Here is a 20,465-nt window from a genome sequence, read left to right as displayed (position 1 = left end):
AAACCATAATTGAGTTCAATTTTCATAAGTACATTCAAATTTTATATCATATTGGTATTTACCCAGCTAACAGGGAGCATTCTTAGAACTTTAGCTAACGTTTTGGCAAGGTTCTCTTAGTTCCTTCAGTAACATTTATAGAATGTTTGTTTAAACGTATCTGGTCTTTAATAATGTTCTCAAAACCTTAGCAGATAAACGTTATTTATACGTTGTTCGTGGAGTATTTTTCTGAAATGTTTTAGTTGGAAACCTTTTTAAATGCTTCCACTTATTTCAGAAAGAATGTGTGAAGAACGTTCACATAACCAAGAAAAAACTTTTTAAATACTGGTCATTTTGCTTTAAAGTTTTATTTCTGGGAACTTAATGGGAACATTAGCAAAACGTTCTTAGAACATATTTTTGTTAGATGGGTGGTATTAGTATTTAAAGTGGCACTAAGCATTTTTTTGTGCTCACAGTTGAAGATACGGTAATACCAGTGTATTAGAAAATCTTTTTGATTCTACATGAGAGTGGTTTCCATTTTCTATCATGTTGAGATCACATGACCAGACCACTCACTTTATCTTGTTATCCCACTATTCAATAACAAAAAAAAAATAACATAAAAAATTATATATACACTGTCAGAAATAGGGGTACAGTAGGAGTCCATTTCTGTCCCCCAAGGTACAATCTACACTAGCGTACCCCATAGGGCTTATTATTGGACCTCAAGGTACATGTATGTACCTTTTTGAGGGTCAAAAAGCATTAAAAGGTACATATATGTACCGTTTCTTTTAAAGGTAAAGGTACAATATTGCAATAATAGTACAATATTGCTTTTACAGCCCCAGTGACAAGCCATTGTACCCCTAAAGGTACAATTATGTACTTTATTTTCTGAGAGTGTATATATATATATATATATATATATATATTAATAATAATGGGTGACAAATGTGTATTTCTACAATGGGATTACATGAAAAAATTGATTAATGCACACTTTTAGTATATTCATATAATGCTAGCTAAGCTTCGCTTAGAGCACAGAGAGCTGATAAAAACACAAATTTTTCACAGTATAATCTGCTCAATACAAAATCCTCAATCGTTCCGTTTCTTTGGCAGTTATCGTTCATCACTTAATGTCTGTGTTCACTACTGTGCATTTTGAATGCTGAGAGCTTTTAAAGTCAACATAAATTTCCGTTTGCAACCCCTGTGTGAATGGGACTTGAAGTTTCCATCAGGAATTAAGTGGATTGTGAAAAGTCGACCAAATGTGCAATGCGTAAATAGTTATTTGGCAAATGGTTAACGTTATTCAACAGCCTTTGCCAGCAGAAAAGGAAAGTTGTTTCAGGGGAACAGTAAACTATAACAATTTGAATTGAAGATTACAAAGACATACTACATTTTTGCAACAATGATTCATTCCACAAGACAAAGAATGTGGATTAAGATTGTACATAGGGTCCATTTTGATTTCATGTTGACTTTAAATTGTGTTTGCTGTGTCTTACACATGCACTGCCCATGGAGTAAAGGTGCCAGGATCTGCAGGAGGACACTAAAACAAACACACACACACACATGTATTTAATGGTCAACAACACTTCATTAGGCCCTATCAGAAGCATTTGATATGATATCAAACATTAAAACACATCAAATTTAATTTGAAATATATTTTATATATACACTACTGTTCAAAAGTTTGGTGTCCACAAGATGTAAGTGTTTGAAATAAGTCTCTTATGCTCATAAAATATTATTACAAATTAAAATAACTGTGTTGAATATATTTTAAAATTTGATTTATTCCTGTGATGGAAAAGCAACATTTGCAGCATTACAGACTGCTTCAGTGTCACATGATTCCTTCAGAAATCATTCTAATATGCTGATCTGCTGCTCATTATCAACTTAAAAACAGTTGCGCTTTTTGGGGAAAAAGTTTACTTGAGACAGAAATCTTTTGTAACAGTTTAAATGTCTGTACTGTCACTTTTGATCAATTAAATGCATCCTTTCTGAATACACATTAATTTCTGTCAAAAAAAAAATCATACAGAGCCCAAACTTTTGAACAGTAGTGTCTGACTTGATTTGAGAAGGTTTGATCCTGAAATCATCCTTGTTCAGATTTGATGCAATGTTTAATTTGCAGCTGTGTGAGCATTAAAAAGTTACTACATACCAGTTTAGTAAACTTGTCCTCACAGGCATTTCGTATCCGCTCAGGCGTGGCGGGGCTGTCCAGTCTGAAGGGTCCAGTCAGGCCAGACTCAGCCCTGGCAGCAGTGATGGCATCTTTAATGGCATAAAACACTGAGGCCGCCAGAAAAAGAGGAGGCTCGCCCACAGCCTGAGAACAAGCACACAGCCTTAAAGGTTAACAGACACAAACTATGATCTTACTGTGTGAAGTCGGTTGTTGTGGTGCGACCAACCTTTGAGGAGAAGATGGCCCTCTCGTTGGGAGCGTCTCTGAGCAGTGAGACCTTTAATTCAATTGGAATATCCCCAAATGCGGGAATCTTATACATGCCAGGTCCGCGAGTATACAGGTAACCATCAGGAGAGTAGCGTAGTTCCTCTAGCGTGAACATACCTAAACCTTGCATGAACCCGCCCTCCACCTGCACACGCAGCCATAAATCAGATAATATTCATAACGAAATGACAATTGAGTGATCTGCTTTATTCATTTTAGATGAAATACCTGTCCAATGTCCAATGCTGGATTTAAACTCTTGCCCACATCCATGACTATGGACGTATGAAGATTCTGACAGGAGAGATTTAACTTTTTAGCTTGCATCTATGCAAATATGTAATTATTTGTTATGTAGACCAGATGTCCTGTGGTCAGTAAAACTGGCATTTGAACATAATAAAGACACAATTAACATTGGCATTACCTTCTGTGTGCCAGTTAGACAATCTATCTCCACCTCTGAGACGGCCACGCCATAAGTAAAGTAGTTAAATGCCCTTCCTGAATTTGTGTCAAAGTCATAGCCAAGATCTGGAGTCCTATAAAATATAATCGGATTAATTATAACTCTCATTTATATGAGGACCAACATGATTAGCACTGTAAAATGTGACAATGATCAGTTTATTAGTTGATGAGTTTATTAGTTGAAGAAAATATTAAGAAATGAACATACTTGTAAAATCCATTGATAGACAGGCTTACTCTGTCAAAATAGGCTGCTTTCACCTGCAATAGCCATAATGTCAAATATATATATATATATATATATATATATATATATATATATACACACACACACACATGTACAGTATATATATTTTTTTTTTCTTTTTTTTTTTCAAACATTTACATTAAAAATTACATGAAAAAAATAGATACTGACCCAATCCTCCCAGCAGCCTTTGGGGTTTTTGTCTTTGTAAGGCTGAAGTCTTTGAAGTAAAGTCTGGCAAGCATTCTATGGGACATTGCAGGTTTGCGTGAAATTACTGATTATGACAAATGTTGATTTGAATTTTTTTTTAATGTTTCTTGCTCACCAAGGTTGAATTTTTTTGATCAAAAATACAGTAATACTATGAAATATTATCACAATTGAAAATAATTGCTTTGTATTTTAATATACTTTAAAATGACTGTGATTGCAAAGTTGAATTTTCAGCATCATTACTCCAGTCTTCAGTGTCACATGATCATTCAGAAACTTTTTTTTTTTATATGATTCTTCGATGAATAGAAATTTGAAGTACGTAAACATTTTTACTGTTACTTTTAATAAATTTAATGTAGATTTAAAAAAAAAATCTTACTGACCCCAAACTTTTGAAAGGCAGTGCACATAAAACACATCATAAATTTGAATTTCTGGTGCATGAGCCTTACATAGACGGCCATGCCGTTAAGGTCTGAGGAGGCAGAGGCGGCCGTAGGGCTGGTGTTGGGAACTGTGTTAGTGCTGGTCTCTGAGATGTGAATCTTTGTGCAGGGGATTCCAAGAGTTTTACTGGCCACCTGCACAAAACAAAGATTAATATAAAAAGCTATTTATATATATATAGTGTGTGTGTGTGTGTGTGTGTGTGTGTGTGTGTGTGTGTGTGTGTGTGTGTGTGTGTATTACCTGGACCATTTTAGTATGCAGGCCCTGCCCCATCTCTGTTCCACCATGAGTTAGTAGAACAGAACCATCTGAATACACAAGTACTAATGCTCCTGCCTGAATCAGAAATGTACATCACAAACTTATATACTCAATCACCTCTTTCTAAGAATTATTTAGAGCCTGAGAGGAAGAGGACTGACCTGGTTGAGGAAGACAGCAGTGAAGCTGATGCCAAACTTGGTGGGAATGATGGACAACCCTCTCTTGGTCCAACGGTGCTGCCTGGAATGAAAGGATTACAGCAGTTCTTACCCAACAAGATTTGCAGTACCTGAACTAAACATATTTACAGTAACATCCAAATAAAATCCCTTCATAAAAATTACATCATTTGCTGCTCTGTGTCAGTTTAGTATTATTACTATACTGTAATAATATTTATAACATTTTGTTTTTCTAGTTTTCATTTTAGTTTTAGTAATTTTTACAAGTGCTTTTTGTCATTATTAGTTTTTTCATAATTCTATTTAGCTTTAATTTATTTTTATTTCAGTTTTATTTCTTCAACTCACACTTATTCATTTCAGTTAGATGCCAACACATTCCTATCATTCTTTTAATTTTGTTAAGTTTGTCATCTAATATTACAGTAGTTTTATTTTAGCTTTATTTCAAGTAACGGACATGATCTTGCTTTTTAAAAATGTATTTTAGCTTTAGTTAATAACTCTGACGCTGCTGTATTGACACTGAAGTGTATTGAATATGATCAACATCAAAATGTATTTAATCTGTTTATTTTTCATTAGTTATTTATAGATTTTTATTATTATACTTTTTTTTTTTTTTTTTTTTTTATGTTGCAAGACATAAATACACATTTGGACATATAATACATTGTTTTTCCCTGGTCCTACAACAATATCTTTTTTCCCCCAGAACTAAATGACCCCCCCCCCCCCCCACCACCACCACCACCACCACCACCACCACCAAATAAAAAGAAAAAAAGAAAAAAACTGGTAGCAAAAACAAACTAGGGGAATGCCTCAGGTATTATGTTTCACACAAAGTCTGATCTTATTGGCCGAATAAATTTCAAGAATCCATTCCACAACCTCTCAAATTTATCCATTTCAAATCTACAAGTGGAAGTCAGTTTCTCCATAATGTATATATCATGCATCACTTCAACCCAATTTTCCTTTCTTGGCGCTTCCACCTTTAGCCACTTCCTAGTAATTCCCTTTTTTCCTGCTAGTAACATAATTTTAAACATTTTACAATTCAGATTCTTTTTACCTTGCATATTAAGTCTTCCCAATATTATTATACATTTTACATCATAATTTGTATTATTTGTACATTTTGAGTTTATATATATATATTTTTAACTTTTTTAATTTATTTTTTTATCTTATAATGTCAGAAATGCACCAAAAACTGTTTAATTTCATTTCCACTACACTTATCTCAAAATATCAAAGAAAACATGTCTCGTTAAACAGCACAAACTCTCAGCTTAATATATATGAGTATTTCAGACCTGTTGTATTGTTCCACCGCATCCTTGCGCTTGTTGAAGTCTGAGATCTGCATGCACTCCTCCCAGCAGCGATTAATGGTAAACTGGTCCAGACGTTGATTAAAGGGCGTGATATCTCCCTCCTTGTACATGTTCAACTTCCTCACCTGGAATTTGTAAAGGATCCTGTTACAAGTGATCTGTGTGGACTATGAGAGAGAGAGAGAATTGCAGTATGAACCTCTTCTGCCGGCAGACCACAGCTCAAAGCCACATCACTCATCCAGCTCTCTGCGATCATCATGCCCTGCGGCCCACCGAAGCCTCTGAACGCAGAGTTAGACGGCAGGTTGGTTTTACACATGTAGCCTGTGCCACGAATGTTAGGAATGTTGTAGGAGTTTTCCATGTGGAACAGTGCCCTCTCCAGGATCTGTGGATTGAGACACATTTTTAGGCTTGGAGGGTAAGAATTTCTTGTAATGTGTCTCGTTGACCACCAGGGGGAACAGATGTTCAAAACTTTGGGATGCCTACTCACTGACAATGACAGGTCCTGTGAATTGCCTGCATTGCTGTAGAGTGTCACATCAAGTGCCATCACTCTTCCACTGTTCATGTAACCAACCTAGACATGTGATTACAGAGAGATCGTGTCTGAGAAAAGTCTAACAAGGACAAAGACAATATTTGGCTAATTTGCAACATTTCTCACCTTGTAACGACCAAAGAATGGATGCCGACCACCTGTGACCAGCATGTCCTCATCGCGATCTAACATGCAGCGTACCGGTCGCTTGACCCTGGAAGAAAAAGACAAAACAAAATCTTCAACTTCCACAATGTGACATATAGCCTCCCTTTATATGTACTTGATGTACATCATTCCAGTGTCCTTGTTACATCATAAGAAGAATGGCATCTACGCTAATGTTAGTCTTTCCGTTTATTCCAAGGTTTACTGAAGTCAGCCGGACCCGGGCCGTATCCAGATCAGACGGTGGACCTGCGCCTGGACACGACCACAACGCATCCCTGAGGTGCAAGCCTCATCAGTCCTGTGAAGGCCTCATGGACACCTCAACAAACCCGTCTCCATACCGGCGTGATGACTCCGACCTCCAACCAGATGGAACTGGATAAATATTGTGAATGTTCTGATCCAATCTGACTTCTGATCTGTAATGCTGCCTGAATCATAATCATACACTGTTCGTTTGTTGGCCAGAGGAGAACTGGCCCCCGACTGAGCCTGGTTTCTCCCAAGGTTTGTTTTCTGTCACTGTTGGAGTTTTGGTTCCTTGCCACTGTTGGCTTGGCTTTTGGCTTGCTTATTTAGGGACATTTAATATTCAACAATATTATTGATCTGCCTTACATAAGGTGGACGATGACGAAATTTTCTTCTAGAAACAAACTTTGTTGTATTATTGTTATATTGAGTTTTCATACGTATGCGCGGCAACAGCAACCACTGTGGATAGAATGGTGCTCCGACTCTCTTTCCCTCCAAATCCTCCTCCCATCCTCTTTACACGACACACGATCCGGTTGGCAGGCACTCCTAGAGCTTTAGCCACAAGGGCCTGAGCCAAACACAGCAAATCATTTCCATAAGGACAGTACAATGAACATTATATTTTGCAACATTAATAATCCAGTCACATTTTTGTTACTAATCAATTAACCATCCGTCCGTCCGTCCGTCCACCCACCCACCCATCCATCCATCCATCCATCCATCCATCCATCCATCCATCCATCCATCCATCCATCCATCCATCCATCCTTCCATCCATCCATCCATCCATCCATCCATCCTTCCATCCATCCATCCATCCATCCATCCATCCATCCATCCATCGATCTGTCTGTGTATCTATCTATCTGTCTGTGTATCTATCTATCTGTCTGTTTAATGATCTGTCTATCTACTGTATCTGCTTGTCTGTCTGTGTGTCTGTCTGTTTATCTATTTAATTAACTGTCAGTCTGTCTTGTCTATCTATCTATCTAATTATCTGCTTGTCTGTCTGTGTGTCTGTCTATCTATCTGTTTATCTATTTAATTAACTGTCTGTCTGTCTTGTCTGTCTATCTATCTATCTAATTATCTGCTTGTCTCTCTATCCATCCATCCATCCATCCATCCATCCATCCATCCATTATTTATTATTTAACTAAGTTTTATTTTATGATCATTATTAAACTATAACAATATAAATAATTTTAATTATAATTAAATAATTATATTATTTAATTATTTTTATATGATTATTATTAGATACAATTTACATTAATCAAATATTATTGTTTTATTCATTTCAATTAATTTTTTTTTTCATAAAAAACTTTCAGACAATATTTTGTCAAGCTACCATCACCATTTTTATGTCTTATGCCATCATATAAATTCTTTTTAGATTGAGAATGTCATTTAGATTGAGAATCCCCTACAGAAAGTAATTCTTTTTATATGTTTACTTGAGTCTTGGAGGCCGCCTGTGTGGAAACAAACAGCTCCATTTCTCCATCCTCTCCACGAGGGACAGCCAGCGTGCAATTAGTCTCCAGATAAAAGTGTTCCTGTCCTCCAATGTGAATCTCACCTGCAGAATCACATATTTGGAGTCAGCTCATCAAATTAAAGAGAAACATGACCACAGAATTTATAATCAGGTACAGACTTCCTGTTTCATTAATAAACATATGCTTTTAAATAATATGACTCTTTTATTAGATATTCAGAAAGAGGCTTGATGCAGTGTATCACAAGCTATGTTTCCATCCAAAGTTGTGAATGCGCAAATATTGGAATATCACATAAAACATTAGTGAATAAAGCCAACTTTTTTCTTCCTTGGAAATTGGCCCAAAATATCTGTAATAAAAACGGAAGTTGCTGCAATCAAGGACGCCTTTGACTCTTTTTTCCTACATTATAAAGGAGTTTCATCTCAGAGCGCGCAGACAAAACGCAATAAATGCTGTAGTGTTATTTTGCGTTTAGATGATGGTGTTTGGGAACACAATCATGTGAGGCGTTTCTGGCTGGGAATTAAACCAAATTATTTTGATGACAGACTTTGGCTCAGGCATTTCAGAAGAAATAAAACTTCATTCGAGATGCTGTGATGTGATTAGTCTGCTGGTTAGTCCAGATATCCAATCACATCCACTGTTGAACAAAAAAAAAAAACGACAAAAAAAAATTGCATTAAAAATAGAAAAAATATTATCAAAATGAAATGGAATAAGCTTTCTGGACCAAAAAAAAAAAATTACATTTTTAGGGCTTTGGGGTATTTTGACCCGTGAGGAACTCTTCTGTTACAAGTACAGGAGAATTAGGGTTAAATAGAAACATGGTTATACCATTCAGTGTGTGATCAGAGTCTTTGAATCCTTGTGCAACATCTCCTCTCTCTATACTTCTCACCGGCTGATAGAAGGACTTGTTGGTAATAGCATCCTGTTTGAAAGAGTGAACGCAAACATGTTAGCAAACCAGTCAAGCTTATCTTTATGCGCTGTGTGTAAAAAAACGTTTACAAGCTTGTTGCTCTGAAAACCTTGAAAAATCCTGTTATGTAATGATGACAGCAGGAGAAGCGCTAAGTAATGGTGAGAGGTTAGATCACATAACCAAATGTTTTGCAATAATATTGTAGATCAGTGGTACTGGGTCAAAAACCAAAAGTGAGTTGTAGGTCTGTAGCCATTATCAGAATTAAATTTTAAACATTTACTTTTGCTCAATATGCAACTTTAAAGGGATTGTTCACCCAAAAATGAAATCGCTTCGCTTCAGAAGGCCTTTATTAACCCCATGGAGCCGTGTGGAGCACTTTTATGATGGATGGATGCACTTTTATGGACTTTAAAACAGAAACAGCCATTCACTGCCATTATAAAGCTTGGAAGAGCCAGGAATTTTTTTTTAATATAACTCCGATTGTATTCGTCTGAAAGAAGAATGTCATATACACCTAGGATGACTTGAGGGTGAGCTAATTTAAATTTTTGGGTGAACTATCCCTTTAAGTCACCACTTTAAGTCTATTGTGTGTATGTGCGCACATAAATACAAACCTGAATAGTGACAATCACAGGCTGCAGTTCCTCATAGCTGATCTTCACAGCTTTGGCTGCTCTCTGAGCATGAGCCTGTGTGTCTGCCACAATGGCCCCCACTATATGTCCAACACATGTGACCTAGCATGAAAGATCAATGTGGGGAAGAAAACCATGAACTCTTCATGAATGAATAATAGTGACAAATCATTTGTAAGACGTATCAAACACACACTAACTATAAAAAGTTTGAGGCAGGTATGATTTTTTTAAATGTTTTTAGACAAAGCTATGCTCATCAAGGCTGCATTTATTTGATAAAATAAAAATGTTTTTTAAAAAAACTGTTTTTATTTTAATATATTTTAAAATGTAATTTATTCCTGTGATGACAAAACTGAATTTTCAGCATTATTACTCATTACAGTCTTCAGAAATCATTCTAATATTGCTGATTTATTTTTGTGGAAACCGTGATACCTCTATATAGAAACGTCAAAAGAAGTTATTTGAAATAGAAATGTGTTTAAAAAGTCTTTCCTTTCACTTTTGATCAATTTAATGTGTCCTTGCTCAGTAAAAAGTATTGATTTCTTTAAATTGTAAAAATAAAAAAATCTTACTGCAGTGTATAGTGTCAAATAACACATATGATCAGTCATAAGTATCCAATTACATTCATAATCGGTCGTTAAGTGTGTAGAAGAAAAAAAAAAGATAATTGTGAAACATAACAATTGCAATGTAATTTTTCATAATTGTGACTGTTTTTTTTTTACCTCAAAAACAACTTTAGTTTTTCACTATAAGCCAATAAAGGTCTTTGCTGCAAATGTCTGCCATTTTATTACTGTACCATGTCCAAGATGCTTAACCATTAAAGAGCATGTCAAAGTGTAGCTGCAAATATAAATGATTATGCCGTTAAAAGATGCTTGATCATACAATAGCCAAGCCAGTCTGCAATCAAATGAGATGCATGTGAGAAACATTTTGCACGGGGATCCATCTACTATACTGTACGTCTGTCACATGTGCATGACGTAATTTGCTACAACTTCCGAATGATACACTCAGTTTTGCAAGGGAAATGTAAAAGCAATTGTCCTATGGTGGCCTATTCCCTGATTTACTCTGCATCATAACAAACAACAGACTTCTATATAAGAGGTAAACAATACGTCTCTCATTAGAAATATTGCACAGAAAATGCACTAAAATACAGATTAATCCACCTTCTCATCTGCAAAAACGGTCTCGTCATAGAAGACAGGTCCTGTCACGTTACTTCCAGGAATGTCTTTGGCAGAGATAAATGCAACCACTCCAGGAACCGCGATTGCATCAGAGGTGTCAATTGACCTACAATAAAAACAGGTACACACGTAGTTAACAATATTGGATAAACATAGTCTCAGATCACAACAATCTAGTTCAGAACTGAACCTTTTTATGACATGAGGTTCATAAAAACAACGTAGGCTCTCTTTAACATTATCACTGTGCATGTGATAAGTCATATAGATGGTTTTAACCCAATATTAAATCATTCCAAAACATGACATGTGTCCTTTTTCAACTAACTTTATGAGGGCATGAGCTTTAGTGCTTGTGACCAAAGCCAAATGGAGCTCATTTTCATAACAGGGTATGTCGTCACAGTAGACCGCTTCTCCTGTGGCCTGCTTAAGAGCGGAGAGGTGCATGATCGGCTGCCCCACTACATCACCACTATTAAGACCAGGGGGAACAGCCTGCAAACAAAGAAATAAAGTTAAGCAATCTGCCAAAACAATACACAGATAAAGCAAAGCTTTATTTATATGTACCTGGTAGAGCTGTACACTGGATGGTGAGTCCAACTGGAAGAGCTCAGTAGCAGTAGCATACTCAGGCCGGATGTCTTCCACATTCACACCCTGTGGAGACAGAATTTATTATAAATGATTTATCTGTGCACATCATTATTATTATTTTTAATTCATGTACCCTCCTATTCTTTAATCAAAATAACTTCCCCTCCCTCTTGCAGCTTCTTAAATGACTGCAAAGAGTTGTGAGAACATCAGATCCGTGTCAGATCCGGGTCATTTGCGTCAGCTCTTAAAGTGACAGCAGCCTAATATTCCTGCTGCTGTCTGTCATTAATGCTAATCAAACAACAAAAGACAAAAATAAAAATAACTCACAGCTCTTGACTGATTCACTTTTGTAGCTTTAATAAGGATTAATATATATATAATTCTCGGCACAGCGGGTAAAAATCTGATTAAATTAAAAGTTGTTATATATTTTAAAGCATATTAAATGTTAAAATGAAGGCTCTCACTCATACTGTAATGTTGAATGGCTCTAATTACTCATTTCATCCACAGAAATTGAGAAAAATCCACTTCATCAGTAGCTTTATTGGTATCTGTGATACTGGCCTTCATTCATATTCAGTAAAGAGATGCCATTAAGTAAACATTTAAAATATACCATCTTTATGTTGTTTCCACATTTCAATATGAAATTATACAAAAAATATAATTATAATTAACATTTGAATGTTATGTGCGATTAATTACAGAAAAATGTGAGATTAATTCGTTGTTGTTGTTTTTTTGTCGATTCACAGCACTAATTTGTATTTAAATGATTGATTTATTTAGTAATTTATTAAAATTACGTCGGAGCCAATAGCCTTGTGGGCAGCGCATCGTCTTATATACAGTAATGTACGACCAGGGTTTGTTTCCAGCCTTGGGGTCCTTTGCCGATCATATTCCCCTCTCTCCACCCTTTGCTTTCCTGTCTGAACTCTACACTGTCCTATCCAATGAAGGCATAAAAAGGCCCAAAATATAACTTTAAATTACTCCTGTTTTGAAATTTGTCTTGAATGTGTAAGTGTGCAAAAAACAAACAAACAAAAAAAACCTCCATCTGCAGGTTCAGAGCCAGTTTGTGCTGAACAGTGAGGAAGAACTTGTAGAAGAGGCTGATAGTCAGTGTGCGCCTGTATGTCACCATCCCACCAGGAGCTGAGGGAGAGAGACTCATCTCCTCCGCCAATGAGGTGCAGGCTTCCTCTAGAAGCTCCTCGTTCCATTGCCTGCAATCAAATAACAATTCTGTGAAACTGATGCAGTCATTCTGCTCATGATTCAGGAATGAGGCTGATTGTCAGAAAAGAATTTCAAAACTTTGCCGGCCATCATCTTCTACCTGTTGAGCAACTTGTCGCATGTGGCCGTGGCAAGGACAGTCACAGCGGCCATTCCTCCATAGCTTATCCGGATACTCTCCACTATATTGGATTTCTCCTTGAAGAATACATTCATCCCGCATGTGACAATGGAGATGTCATCCTCCTTGCGAGGGGACTGTTTGAAGGCTGAGAAGTACTGGCCCTAAAAATGAATTGAAAGAACGCCTGATTCATCACACTGAGATACCGACATCAATATGTCTTTCCAAACCAGTATAACTTTCTCTTTTTTCAGCTGAACACAAAAGCAGAAGAGTTAAAGAAAAAACAAGAATTATGGAAAGATTCTAAACGTAAATGGCTTTCCTCACACAAAGCCCTGGTATGACTTCAGAAAACTTCCAATATAGCGAACAAGTCATAAGGACCAAATTTGGAGCTCGACAGTCCAGATCACCATTCATTTTCATTATATGTGAAAGAGTAGCCATGATTCTTCAAAATCTCTTTTGTATTCCACAGAGGATAGAACATCATATGGGTTTGGAACAACATTAGGGTGAGTAATAGATGACAAAATTATCATACTTTCAATTAAAACATTTATTTTGAAAAGAATCTGCAAACCTTTTTTGTATATGGAATCACTATGGACAACAGAATCTCCTCTGGCTTCAAAACTGTCTTTCTATAACCAGGAAAGAACTTGTCATCCATTTCAAGAACACGTTTCTCCCCTTAAAACATCAGAAAAAAAGATTTTTATAGAATTTTTAAAACATACATTAAAAGCTAAATTCATGAAATCTGTAGAACAAAGAACATGGAGACTATATCAAGAAAACATACAAGGTCAACACCCTACAGTACATGTTACTCATAAACTAAACTGTACTGTGAAAGTCCTATTTAGCTTCCAATATCCTTAACCCCTGCCCTATGTACCACAATCATTCAATCGGATGCCAAACACTGGGAAACTGTACATTTTTGACAGTATCTCTAATAATTTCCCATATAATTGCTATTGACTACTACAGTAATTACCACCATAACATTCAGACTCCAGCCGGAATACATGTAAAATGAGTGGAATAGAATATTTCCATAGACTGGCTCTGAATGTTTTCTCTGTTCTCTGTATTCTGTATCAGATCTAGAACTTTTACAACCTTTGATCCTCAATCAGGGGGTGGGGGCTGGGGGTGGGGTGCTGTACCTTTGGCCATCACCGTGAGTTTGCAGCCAGCAGCCATAAACACAGGGTTGAGGTCTGAAATGGGACTCGCTGTCATAATATTGCCACCAACAGCCTGAAAGCATTAAAATGATATTTAAGTAACTGAAATGTATCAGTGATAACTTTAAATCACAGGTTGGATGATTAAAGCATGATTCATCAACCATGTGACTTATACATTCATAATCATTTATGTTTTATTGTTCAAGTTAGGCATTTCATTAAGTTAAACAGTCATTAAGTAACTTACATAAAACACCTTGTCAACACTTTGTTTTGATGTATTAGTAGAGTATCAGTAGACTGTATGCTTAATATCTGCACACTTTATTTTGATGGTTCCCGAACAGACATTCTACTGACTATAAGTAACTTTGCAAGTACATTTCACCTTATTCTACTAACCCTAATCCCATCCAACTAATAATCAAGTAATACTCTAATCAGTTATTTGACATGAAGATGCAATGTTACTTACAGTCAACAGAATGTCTAAAGGAGACCATCAAAATAAAGTGTAACCAACACTGTGTCACTTTTTGTTTTCAGGAACATGACATACCGCAACATTTCGGATCTGCTGTCCTGCAAACCAGCGCAACTGCTCAAGAACAGCCTTAAAGATCTCCGTCTTTTGAGCGGGCAAGTTCTTCACCGCTGCATGCAACACATCCCCCAACACAGTCAACGTCACTGATGCGCCAACCTGGATGCCTGTGAACCACATGCTTGTTACAGCCAAGATTAACCGTCAACTATCAATTAACCTAAGCAGTGAAATGCCACTGAAAGACTAGATTGAAGACAGATGAATGCACATACAGTTCTGACTCTATAATGTCTTATATGTCTCATAATGTATTATAATGACAAATAATATTTGCTTCAAATTATCGAACAACATATATTGACAGCATCCCATTAGGTATATGACTCTTACCATCCTGAGTGTGTTGGATGATGTTCAGTTCTGGGATGTAGGCTGGTGCCAGAATCACAGGGTAAAGAAGGTTTTTGAACTTCATCTCAATGCCTAGAACAGAGACTCAAAACAATTAAAAACTTGATCCCATAATGGTTTGCATTGAGTTCTTTGATTACTGCACAAAGAAATAATGTGTGTATTTTTGCCTTGCCTTGCGGTTGAGTGAATAATTAAGTCACTTGTTTTATTCCTGAATGAATCAACATTTTGAACAAAACAGTGAATGATTAAATGACTCACTATTAAATACAGAAACTTGTCACCACCTACTGGCATAACAATGTAACATGCAGAAAGAATGGTTTCTGGACATATTTCTGATGGACGCATCTGATGGACACTTGAGGCTACAGAAGAGGAGTTGTGAATGGCATTGAAGCGACGCAACTGACACTGTAGGTCACGTGCCAATGATAACATGACGAATGTAGTACATCCAGATTACATTCATACTACTATAAAATCAAATTCAAGGACAGGAACTAACTGTATAATTTATACTATTTTCATCTTAATGTATGTGGGCCTCACCAACTTCTGTGTTCCCAACCACTAGTTTAGCATTTGGATAGGTCGCCTTCAGCTCCAGGAGTTCCTTGAGGGAGCTGGGTTGAATCCAAGACACTCTTTCCCCTATAAACCTCAGCTCCCTTTGAGGCTGTTTACTCAGACTCTGTAGAGCACAAATATAATTTAAACTGTTGATGCATCCATTTAATGCAGTAATCAGCCATTTTACTATGATGGTCATTCAAACTTATTTTATACACACCATGAGCTCAGGCGGGAAAATTATCTCTTGTGTCGGGTCCAGTGGCATAAACTCTGATTGGTCATACAATTTTTGATCTGAAAGTGTTGAATTGTCCTAAAAACAGAGAAAGATCAAAATATTTGTGAAAGTACAAACGGGCAACTGGCGCCACTCAGATCCCCAACAGAGTTATACCTTTCAGATGAAAAGTCCTTAGATAACATTTAGCACTGATAGGCAGTACTGTGATTGTGAAACAGTGATCTTGAAGTGTCTGTTTATTTCACGGTTGTAGATTTGACCTCACATGCTTATGAGTTCAAACATGTGACTGGTTTCTTATGAGAATGCAATGGCTGCCATGTCATTGATTTCATATCCAACTATGCCATATGTTTAAATGGAAAGACTTAAGGACAAAAACGTGCTTGTGCTCAGAGAAAATAGAGCATAGTGTCTGGATGTCTGTTCTACTCACATTGACATGCTCCTGTGTGTATCCATTAGTCATACAGCAGCCATTCGTTTGTCCTTTCCCACCACAACATCCCCCATCCTGAAATTAAAAGAGGCAGATATTAAACAAAAGATATTGCCTATGGTAATTCTGATTATTTTACAGCAATATTCCTTATATCAGCTCAGACTACCTGGAAATATTAATCTTGTACTTGAAATAAGCCAAGATGATGGTAGCCATTGACTTGGTACCCAAGTCAATGGCTACCGTCAACTGTTTGGTTACCAACATTCTTCAAAATATCTTCTTTTGTGTTCAACAGTAGAAAGAAACTCATTCAGGTTTGGAAAAACTTGAGGGTAAGTAAATTATGACAGAATGTTCATTTTTGGGTGAATTATCCCTTTGAGCACTTTATAGCTGCACTTTGGGGCAAATTATCATTTGGATATACGTCAAAATAGATAGTTCTTACACACACAAAAAAAGTACAATCAACATGGATGTTTAAGTCATATCAACTTAAATTACATTAAACTGACTGAAAAATTTGTTGAATCTTGTACAACTTAAAAAAAATATATATTTTGATGAGTTAAAGCAATGTAAACACATACGTTGTCATAACTTATTGATCATATACCCATAAACTCCCACTTACTCTCACAAACTATTAATTTTACCTTCGTGAATGTCCTGTAGCCTTCCAGAATAGGTCTGTACCCAGTACAGCGACATAAATTGCCTGTGTGCAACCAATTTTAAAAACAAAAAGATTTATTTAAAAATATATATTACCTTAAGGGATAAAAGTTAACAAAATGCAGAAGTTGTGACTATTAATATACCTTGAAAGGCCTCCTGAATGTCATGCATGGTGGGTTGAGGATTGTTTCTTAAAAGAGCGTACATAGACATCACAATTCCTGGCGTGCAGAACCCACACTGTGACCCATGAGTCTTTGCAATACGCTCCTACAGTAGATGAAAAGATTATTGTTGTCAGAGATACTACACCACAAGTGAGCAGAACAGCAATATATCAAGTTACGCAGATAATGTTGAAACTGTAATGAATGGAGGAAGGAAAAGTGGTTATAATGTTATGTAATCTGACATCCTTCTCTCATAATTATCTGAGAAAATAAGATAAAATTGAGACCTGTACAGGATGGAGTTTGCTTGCCACACTGCCGATGCCCTCCACGGTTGTTATTGCACAGTGATGCACAGAGCATAGAGGAGCCAAACAGGCATTAACCGCATAGTGACTTAAAGAGTGTCATTAAGGTCTTAACTCTGGCATAAGTTTCAGAATCCTTTAACAATTATGTTTAAATTGTTAACAGTTATCATCATGAATCTGTTACAGATTACAACTTATTGCAAGATGGGAGTTGTGACAGATTTTTTAACTAATTATAATTCTAACATTTAAACTTACTTCTCTTTTCTAAACTCTTACTTCTCTAATTTTTCTTTGAAAAATATTGTTGTCGATGGACAATTCTCTGAGATGCTGATCAGACAGTATCAAAAATATACTAGTCTCATGACATATTGAGTAATCAACTGAACTTTTTATGATTTGAGATCCAAGTTTGCTCCTTCCTAGTAACAGAAGGGTTTGCATATGAAGAACCAGTCAAATTGTGTCATGTAATTTTTGCCATTCTCCTATTCTAAAAAAAAACTGTTGTATTCTTTTTGCTGGTGGGATTCTCTCTGATATTTTTCTGAGATCCTAAAAGGCATTGTCTGGAGTCTGTCTAGTTAATGCTGCGCAGCAAGTTAGTTAGTGGAACAAGCTATTTAGCAAAACACTAGTGATCTTTCTATTCCCAAGTGATAGTGTGGAGCGGGTTAAGAACACTAGACCTTATTCCCAAGTGATAGTGTTCGACGTCGTTCGACTCTTTGTGAGACTCTTAGGCGGGGTTAGAATACGGTCAGGTAACTATAATTCTTAGGCATTTTATGGGGTCAGAATAGCTACACTCAACCCGAGCGGTCAGAGGTGAACTCAACTGAGTATAATATTTTCAGGTGTCAGGGACACTCGGTTCAACTTAAGTCAGGTGCATAGGGGAAAAATCTACCACAGAGAACGTAAAAAGATACATAATCCGGTTTTGATGTGGATGATATCTGGACACCATTACAGTGCAGGCTCCACAACCTCCTTCAGCACATCCCAGTTTGGTTCCTGTCAGACCCACTGTAAGCATCAACACTAAGGAAAAGAGTCACACTGAAAAAACAACAGTCTTACAAAATCAGTGTAGGCCTAAATGAGTAATACAAAATTACTACAATGTACAAAATGTTGGTAATGTACAATTTCAAGGTCAATAAGATGGGAGTCTCTTTAGTCCAAAATGACATGTTTGGATCAATAAATCTCACTTGCATCAGTAGTGGTGTAATGTAAATGATTGATGAAGTTAACAAAAATTAACCAATGGTTAATGCTGAAAAAATGCTGTTACAGATTATTTCTACACTGTAAAAACTTATGATCCATAAGTTATGACAACATTTGTTTTAGAATTGCTTAAATATGCAAAATAAGTAATTTTCAACTTTTTTATGTTATACGAAATTAATTTTTTTAAAGTCAGTTAAATACAATTTAAGTTGAAATGACTTAAACATTCAAGTTGCTTGTACTTAAAATAAAAAAGGCAGAAACTTAATTTTTTTTTTTTTTTTTTTTTTACAGTGTACCTGGTTTGACTCTTACTAAGTACTTTTGTTGGTTTAAAATCTAATTGATTCATATTCCGTAATATTAATTAAATGTAGGAGTTTTTACCCAAATGCAGGGGGGGGGGGGGGGGATTCAATTTTTTATTAAAAAATTTATTTTATTTTTTTTAATAAATTTTAAATTTATTAAAATTTAATAAATTTTAATTTATTAAATTTCTCTCAAAAAGTTATATTATTGAAGCATTTTATACAATCATACTGTATAGAAATAAGAATAAGGCTTGATCACATATAGAAACAAATCAGCACTTTTCATGAGCAAAGACATCAAAATGAAAGTGATGCAATGAAATAAACTGAACGACAGTGATGTGAGCAAACCTCATGAATAGTCAAAGGGACCCTATCCAAGCAGGTAGCAAACAATTCAGTTTAACCAAAAACATAACTACAGAAGACAGAAATATGCTAGGGATATGGTCTAATAATGTAAAAAAAAGCTTTCAGTTTCAACACACAGAGACTACGCAGCAGAGCAACAGATCAAAAGGATACAGCTTCTCCTTAGATATGTCAAGAGGGTTATCTCAGGCTCTGCATTCTTCTCAGTGATCTGCACAGAATTAATTATGGAAAACACATGTTTGGCCGTACTAGCTAACAACTTTAATCACAAGCAGAAGCAAAAAAGTTGAAACACGTAGTGAAACACATAAAACAATGTAGCCTAATTATTAATTTCTCAAATTACCTTTTTTCCATTAACGAAGAAAACGAGGTCATCCCCCGAAGAATGTAATTTATTCTTAATCTCGTCCGCTGTTATCGACATTTTAATTCCCAGTGTTTCCCCCAGTATCCTGAGATCAAATCCGTGAGATGAGCGCTACTCACTGTTGTAGTGAACTATGAGCGCTGCGTCACGTGACCAGATTCTTATCAAGACATGATTCTCATGTATGGAGAATCACATTTGGGAAGGTTGGGTAAAAAATAAAACAATAAAAAAAATGTTGTTTCAGCTCACAAGTGGTCAGGAGAATTGATTACGTTTAATTTTTGAAACCTTGAGTAAGTTCAATAGATTTGAAACATGAAATGACAGGCGGTACTGCATTGAATTTTCTGTCTGTAATTGTGTAACACTTTATGAACTTTCTAAAGTAATAACATAAATTATACTTAATTACAAGCAAAGCAAGTAACCCTAAACATGTTATATATATATATATATATATATATATATATATATATATATATATATATATATATAGGCGATGTTGATAATTAATGTTACCCTATTCAGTCGTAGGATATTTGTATAAGCGTAACCCAAAATTGTCTATGTAAATTAGCTAATCAAGCTTCTACTAACTTTCACACAATTTAAATTTATATTTGCATTATATTACATTTATGTGA

At 35.9% G+C, this 20,465-nt stretch overlaps 1 protein-coding gene across 1 annotated transcript; it reads right to left on the bottom strand.

Moving 5' to 3' along the window:
• Window positions 1-1,473: 1,473 nt before the first annotated feature.
• Window positions 1,474-19,962, bottom strand: xdh (xanthine dehydrogenase). The gene is made up of 36 exons (XM_079853734.1): window positions 19,795-19,962; window positions 19,599-19,656; window positions 18,453-18,549; window positions 17,494-17,602; window positions 17,180-17,306; window positions 17,015-17,076; window positions 16,350-16,427; window positions 15,890-15,985; window positions 15,649-15,790; window positions 15,073-15,165; window positions 14,695-14,846; window positions 14,112-14,205; window positions 13,520-13,629; window positions 12,910-13,094; window positions 12,622-12,796; window positions 11,529-11,618; window positions 11,284-11,453; window positions 10,935-11,061; window positions 9,718-9,840; window positions 9,001-9,097; window positions 8,110-8,234; window positions 7,078-7,211; window positions 6,341-6,428; window positions 6,167-6,253; window positions 5,867-6,058; window positions 5,647-5,792; window positions 4,301-4,382; window positions 4,119-4,214; window positions 3,881-4,009; window positions 3,381-3,455; window positions 3,171-3,223; window positions 2,919-3,033; window positions 2,720-2,785; window positions 2,448-2,636; window positions 2,195-2,362; window positions 1,474-1,564 (listed from the first exon to the last, which is right to left on the bottom strand). The coding sequence occupies exons 1-36, from the start codon at window positions 19,873-19,875 to the stop codon at window positions 1,514-1,516; spliced, it is 4,062 nt and encodes a 1,353-aa protein (XP_079709860.1). The 5' UTR covers window positions 19,876-19,962; the 3' UTR covers window positions 1,474-1,513.
• Between the last annotated feature and the right edge of the window lie 503 nt (window positions 19,963-20,465).

This window comes from Squalius cephalus, assembly GCF_949319135.1.
Source record: "Squalius cephalus genome assembly, chromosome: 20".
In the NCBI taxonomy this organism is placed as follows: Eukaryota; Metazoa; Chordata; class Actinopteri; order Cypriniformes; family Leuciscidae; genus Squalius; species Squalius cephalus.
The sequence above is the reverse complement of the archived record's forward strand: the minus strand, read 5'-3'. Positions and strand labels throughout refer to the sequence as shown.

Coding starts and splice junctions, on each gene's coding strand:
- xdh (XM_079853734.1), bottom strand. CDS start 19,875: ATGTCGATAACAGCGGACGAGATTAAGAATAAATTACATTCTTCGGGG. Junction 15,986..16,349: donor ACACACAGGAGCATGTCAAT/GTGAGTAGAACA, acceptor CTCTGTTTTTAG/GACAATTCAACACTTTCAGA. Junction 3,456..3,880: donor TTAACGGCATGGCCGTCTAT/GTAAGGCTCATG, acceptor AATGTCCCATAG/AATGCTTGCCAGACTTTACT.